The 6,995-nt window shown below is 46.6% G+C and overlaps 1 protein-coding gene across 3 annotated transcripts in view; it reads right to left on the reverse strand.

The window, feature by feature from the left end:
* Positions 1 to 1,939: 1,939 nt before the first annotated feature.
* Positions 1,940 to 6,995, reverse strand: part of TCP11 (t-complex 11) — a 27,956-nt gene continuing 22,900 nt past the window's right edge. For 2 of the 3 annotated variants that reach the window (XM_024122032.2, XM_055079728.1), the window contains exons 4-9: positions 5,652 to 5,872; positions 4,773 to 4,909; positions 4,295 to 4,512; positions 4,019 to 4,200; positions 3,097 to 3,263; positions 1,940 to 2,364 (exon numbers count right to left, since the gene is read on the reverse strand). In XM_024122032.2, coding sequence (XP_023977800.2) covers positions 2,132 to 2,364; positions 3,097 to 3,263; positions 4,019 to 4,200; positions 4,295 to 4,512; positions 4,773 to 4,909; positions 5,652 to 5,872 — 1,158 coding nt within the window. In that variant the 3' untranslated portion in view covers positions 1,940 to 2,131. Of the gene's footprint in view, positions 2,384 to 3,096; positions 3,264 to 4,018; positions 4,201 to 4,294; positions 4,513 to 4,772; positions 4,910 to 5,651; positions 5,873 to 6,995 lie in introns of those variants that run through there. The other variant, XM_028479269.2, reaches the window with a different exon arrangement.

Below are 6,995 nucleotides of genomic sequence, written 5' to 3' on the forward strand. Positions count from 1 at the left end.
GGGTTATGTGAGTGGGCCCTAAATCCAGTCAGAAATATCCTTATAAGAGAGAGGCAGAGAAAGATTAGATACACACAGATGACGACCATGGGACCCTGAGGTGACCATGGAGGCCTAGACTAGACTAATGCAGCCACAGGTAAAGGAATACCAGCAGCCAGCAGAAGCTGAAAGAGGCAAGGAACGGATTCTCCCCTAGAGCCTCCAGAGGAAATATGGCCCTGCCAACACTCTGATTTCAGCCCAAGGAACTGATGTTTGATTTCTGCAACTAGAAACTAGTGACAGCTGCACAACATTGTGAGTGTACAAAATGTCACTAATGGTAAATTTCTATATTATGTGTATTTTACTACAAATCAAAGTATATATCCCTCAAACTGGGGGCAGGATTGAATGGAGCTATCTTTCTTTGTTGAGGTCAGGATCCCTGTCTCCTCCACATGGAAGCACAAGAAAATCAACTCAGAATTTCTAAGAAATCAATCATTCTGGATTTTAATTATGAAGTGCAAAGCAAAGCTCTATTGTCAGCCCAGTATCTTGCACCCACCAACCAGGCAGTCCTCTTCTCAGGAACCCCTTCAGAGCACTTCTGCCTCTAAGATAAGGAGGCTTCCAAAGTATGGATTTTTAACAAATTCAAATAGTTGCAAATCAGAGACTCCATCTAGGCAAGCCTCGCTGTCTATGAAACACATCCTTTTTCTGGGCTTCCCCATCTCGAGGATGTCCAGCTACAAGATTGGAAACTGAACAATCCAGGCCCTCCAGCTTTTCTGGTCATAGTAAAGGTCCACTGTTGGCCTGGCTCTGTCATCCATCTAGGCTCTACTCTCTAAAAAAGGAAGTCAATCAGGAGAAATCCTGGGCTAATGGAACTCAAATCCCCCTTCAGATGTTCTTCCTAGACTTCCTAGATGTTCTTCCTATATTCAGCTCCCTCCATCTCCTGAAATGGTGAGAACATTGATTGTCTTCACCCTACCTTGAGAGCAGGTAAGTGAGTTTCCATTTTCTCTCTTATCCATTACCAAAAAAGGGTCAAATGTGAAGGGAACATTTCCTCATTTCAGCCGTCCTAGGTCAGGGCTGGTCTGCTGCGGTCTGCTCAAGAATGAGGGGCTGGATCTCAACAAGCCCAGAAGACAAGCCCAGGTCCTTCCTAGAACAGCTCTCATTTGTGATGCCAACAGCAGAGCTCACAACCACAACTTCCAGGGACAGTCTCAGTCTGGAAGTGGGAAGAAGGGTGGAGGGTGTTCCACACTGGGACGCCCACATGGCCTCTGTCGGGAAGAACAGGGGCTTCTAAGCTTAGAGAGGAGGGAGAAGGAGACTCACTCAGCCACTCAGCTAGAGAACAGGACCAAGGATAAACTTGACCAAACCAGTCACTGATCCAACTGGCCCAGACTGAACTCTGGACACCTGAGAGAGAGAGAGCGCACAGGAACTCGGACCTGTCCTCAGCAGGACACCTGCTATGAGCCAACATCCATTGTCATCTGGCCCCAGCTAGCGCCCTGCTTCAGAACCCCTGCGACAGAAGAGAAAGCTGAGGCTCTCACTTTTCCTGACCTCTTGTGGCATCATTTGAAACCTTCAGGGGAATTTGGTCCTGGAAATGAGGTTTCTAATAACTTTTTTCAATCACACCCAATCCTGAGAACTGAATTAGACAAAACAAATTTCTGACTTCCAGAAATATACTCACATTTTGGATAATTCCACAGAATTCTCAGGGCCCTCAGAGAAATGCTTTACCCTCAGAGAAAATGTTATATAATGTTATAGTACCCGCGTGTCTTGGCTTCTCAGCTTTGCGTGCTGAAGGCAGCACCCGGAGGAAAAACCAGGGCCTGCCGGCTGCTCACTAGTGGGGGGCCGAGGACACAGGGCCTGGCCAAGGCTGCCGCAAAGGAAGCGTGGGGTTTGCTTGCAGTTCAGAAGTTTATTAGTGAATGTGTTTGGGCCAGCCAGTGTTTACACGCTTGGTCACTGCAGCATAGTGTACTGCCTGCAGATGGGGAGAGGGCTTGCTGCTCTGCTGGTCACTGGTGATGTCACCCCAAGAGAATGATGGGCTTCTCTCCTGGGTCCAAGGTACCAGGGCTTGGAGCCAGTGCCATCAGAGAGACCCCACTTCTGTCTCCAGTGCCTGGGCTGGGGGGATGAGGGTTTTTAAGATCTCCGTGTAGTAGGGGCCAAACACCTGCTGATTATGGTGTGTTAAGTTGACGAACTTTTGGCCCAGTTCTGCCAGCTCTGCCTCAATGAGGGTAAGGCCTCCAGGGAGGTCTAGCAGAGACCGCTGCACACCAAGAACCAAACAGCATTTGAGGAACAAGTGGATCCGCTGATCTGTGAGCAGGAATAGACAGTGAGAAGGGAAAGAGCAAACAACTTTCAGGGAGAAACACTGCCCCCTGCACTCTACTCACCCAAGTTCAAAGTTAACTGAGATATTCACTGACCTCCCCACTCACCTAGACATAAGGAAATTTGTTTTGTTTGGGAAGGGGGCTGCTACCTAACTCCCAAGGACAAAGCAAAGATCCAAAACTAGTGGGCTAGCACATTTCTATTCAAAAGATTCCTTAAGTATTCATCAGTTAAATCCTGGTATTTGACATAACAGGAGGATCTTTGACTGACCCTTCAGATGGCTGAGGTTAAGAGCAAGGTCAAGTTCATGGCCACCATTCCAACATGGGACAGGGGAAATCCCTGCTTTGGGAACATGTCCTCCAGCCCAATTCGGCATCAACTTCTTGTTGGCAGGGAGTGGGTGTCACATGTCTTCGACTGCAGCCAAAAATGACCCAGAAGGCCAGGGATGACTTAACCAGATTGGCTGGACAGTATGCCACACCTAGAAGCCATGAATTCCCGGTACAAATCTTCCTTCAACCATAGAGTCAGTCTTTAAACTAAAAGGGATATATTTTCAACCCGGCATTAGGCAAAAACTAAAGCCTACACAGTGACTTGCCCAATCATCATGCCCTTTATGGTTAAATGGTTCGGTAAGCACCTTCCGGGGGGGGATTGGCTCTCCCCTCAGCATTCCCACCACCCCACAGGCATGCTCACCAATGACACTGTGGACACAGTTCTCCTTCTTGGTGATGTTCTGGAGCTCTCCTATCAGCGATGCTGTGCTGTCGCTGCTCAGAGCAGCAAGGCCCATGTTCTTGAGGCTCTGATGGATTTCCTGAGACACCTGTTCACCCACAGTCAGCATAGCCTCCTCCTCAGGCCTAGACCGTGAAGGAGTTTAAGCTGGTACCCAGGGGTGGCCCTGAGCCCCAAAGCTCCACACCAGAAGTCAGGCCCATGTGAGGGAGATGCCCAGCCACCCTTCTGCCCTCACCCCAGGTCCTGGAAGCACAGAGCCCAGTGGGCAGGGTCAGTGTCTTCACTGTTACCCTCCAGATACTGACTTCTTTCTCTGTATGATACCATGCTCTTCTTCTTAGAAAACAAGATAAACTATAAAATCAACTCTGGACAAGGGTTTCGTATCCACTCAGTATTCTTTAGCCCCATGGGATTTATTTACATATGCACATTTTTAACACTTTCTTGGACATTTTCCATGGTCATTTGTCCTACTCTCACCAATTACAATGACAAACCCGGCCTTCTGATTCCGCTTTTTCCTTTGGTGTGACACCCCGCACTCAGTGGATAGTCAATCAACATTGCTGACCGACTGGCCGACTCCTGGAGATACGTACGACCAGCCCACTCAACTAGATAAAGATTCTTCTGTAGCAAGCAAGATAATGAATCATTTCATAGTAAACTATCCTCCATACTACCCTTTTGGAAGAAAGTTTTATTTTTCTTTGTTACAAGCCTCAAGGCCACTTATGGAAAGATACCAACAATCTTTGTGAATGATTCCAAAGGGCCTTTCTGTGGTTTGTTGTGGAACATAAGGCATCCTTCATTACCTGCCTGTGCCTTCATATCACCTATCGTTACTCTAAAAAAGATCTATGCAACTCACCTGGACTTAAACTCCTCCATCAGGGCTTTGGTGATGCGTTTCAGCTTATCCATAAACTGAGGCGAACCAAACAGAACGCTGCCAGAGAAACTGCTGGCCACTAGCAAGACCGAGGCCAGGATGGTTAACTGGCGCAGCTGGGCCTCCAGCTCCTGCAGCTGGGCTCTGTCAATCAGCAGGGTCTGGGGAAGCAGGCAGAGCGGGCTGTCAGGAGAAGAGGGTCCCCATGCAAGTTCTCAGTCCCAGACAACAAGGCAAGGCCCCCCACAGTCCTACCTCAGGGAACTCTGCATCTTCAGGGTCCCAGAGGAGGAGGTTCAGGAAGCCCTGGGACAGCACCATTTTGGGGTTGAGGGGCTCCGGGCTGTTGGCTGCCTCACTTGGAGAGGGGCAGACCACACTGGAGGAGTCGGGAGTGTCAGGGCAGCTAGGCGGTGGCGTGGAGAGGTCTGCCGCCGCTCGGGTCAGCCACTTGGTAGTGTGATCGAGGAGGCCTGTGACAGGAAGAGTGTGTAATTATCTTCAGCTCCTACATCCCTGAGGCCTTGGGACGAAGATTCAAGATCTCCTCCTCCTCAATAAGTAAATGCTTTGGTGGGGGGAAGTCTTTCTGGCTTAGATAACTATTCCTTCTGTCACCCCCATCTGAGGAAGGAACTTTCTACTCCTAAAAAGAGGCAGAGTAGTCTCTCACATAATTAAAGTCAGACCCAAAGTCATATTCCCTGCTCCTGCCCTCAAGTTATATACATACTAGGCTGCTTGTTGAGGAGTTCCTGAAATTTAGCTCGTTCATACTGGACGGAATGTTCCTGCAGTTGGGGCTGAAGGCTCTGGATAGTGTAGTTCACCATGTCCATTTTCATCAGGCCCAGAACCTGGAAGATTCCTCTGACACAGGAGGAAATAGAATATTTATACTATGAAAGGAAATCCAGTGAGGGGGAACCTACACAAGATATCATTAAATCACCATATTCTACAGGTAGAAGGGGCTTTAAAACTAACTGAGTCCTGCCTCCTAAATTTACAAAAGATGGCACTGCGGCCTAGGACCCAAGGCCCAGAGTGAGTAAGTGAGTGAGCGGCAGAGCTAGGAACAGATAAGTCTCTGGATGTTAAAGCCTTCAGACCTTTCCACAACAGTCATTCTATGTCTCTTAAAAAAAGAGTAGTCAGTGGAAGGAAACACACCAGCATGCCGACAAATCTCTCTGGGAGTGGGATTTTAGCTGATGTTATTTCTGATGCTATTTTTGGACAATTCACTTTTTTTTTTTTTTTTAAACTTTCTGGGTCATGGTTTCTACAGCTCTGAAAAAGGGGTAACCTCCCATCCCTATCCCTCATATTGTGTGAAATGCAATAAGAAAACCTGGGATAGGGATGTTTGAATTCCTTGGAAGAAAGGATTACATACTCCAATGATTTATGGTAGGATAGTGTATAGGGGGCCAATCAACCTAAGGCCATCTTTGGAAAAGAAAAACTAACAGACCAGAGAAAAGAGGAGTTAGTCAGGTCTTCAGTAGGGAAGAGCCAGCCAAGACAGAGGCTGTGACCCAGTGTCCGGCCCAGCTGTGCCCGGCCCAGGGGCTGAGGCAGGTTTCAAGAAACTGGTCAAGTTTCACACCTCAGTAACCGAACAGGGTCTGTGATGTTCTCTAGTTTCTGCACTGCTTCATCTCGAACTGGTGCACACAGCAGAGTCATCACGTTGAGAATGTACTTAGAGAGATGAGGGACATTCAGGGCCCCGTGTTCTGCTTCCTGCTTAAGGAGGTTCATGTCCAGGGCTTCTTCAATCTCACTTCTTAGGCGGTTCTGGCATGGTAATAGCAGTGACAGCAAGATCTGCCCAGGAAAGAAAGTCAAAGGAGAAGTTGCTTTCTGTTCAGAGCCCCAAACTTTCTCTAATGGACAATCCCTTTAGCCAAAGACATCCCAGCCTCTGTCTTTTAAGGATCAAGAAGTTATGGAGAATAGTATGGAGGTTCCTTTAAAAACTAAAAATAGAGCTACCATATGATCCAGCAATGCCACTCCTGGACGTATATCCAGAGAAAACCATAATTCAAAATGATACATGCACCCCAATGTTCAACTGCAGCACTATTTACAATAGCCAGGACATGGAATCAACCTAAATGTCTATTGACAGAGGAATGGATAAAGAAGATGTACATATATATATACAACAGAATATTACTCAGCCATAAAAAAGAACAAAATAATATCATTTGCAGTGATGGACCTAGAGAGTGTAATACTGAGTGAAGTCAGAGAAAGACAAACATCATATGGTACCACTTATATGTGGAATCTAAAAAAATGGTACAAATGACCCTATTTACAAAACAGAAATAGAGTCACAGCTGTAGAAAACAAACTTATGGTTACCAGGGGGAAAGCAGCGGTGATGCGGGGGGATAAATTGGGAGATGGGGATTGACATATACACAATAGTATATATAAAACAGATAGCTAATAAGGACCCACTGTATAGCACAGCGAACTCTTCTCAATACTCTTTAATGACCTATATGGGAAAAGGATCTAGCAGAAGCAAGAAGAACTACAATCCTGCAGCCTGTGGAACAAAACCACATTCACAGAAAGAGAGACAAGATGAAAAGGCAGAGAGCTATGTACCGGATGAAGGAACAAGATAAAACCCCAGAAAAACAACTAAATGAAGTGGAGATGGGCAACCTTCCAGAAAAAGAATTTAGAATATCGATAGTGAAGATGATCCAGGACCTCGGAAAAAGAATGGAGGCAAAGACCGAGAAGATGCAAGAAATGTTTAACAAAGACCTAGACGAATTAAAGAACAAACAAACAGAAATGAACAACACAATAAATGAAATGAAAACTACACTAGAAGGAATCAACAGCAGAATAACTGAGGCAGAAGAATGGATAAGTGACCTGGAAGACAGAATGGTGGAATTCACTGCTGCAGAACAGAATAAAG

The sequence above is a fragment of the Physeter macrocephalus genome, chromosome 18, assembly GCF_002837175.3.
Source record: "Physeter macrocephalus isolate SW-GA chromosome 18, ASM283717v5, whole genome shotgun sequence".
NCBI classification, from domain to species: domain Eukaryota; kingdom Metazoa; phylum Chordata; class Mammalia; order Artiodactyla; family Physeteridae; genus Physeter; species Physeter macrocephalus.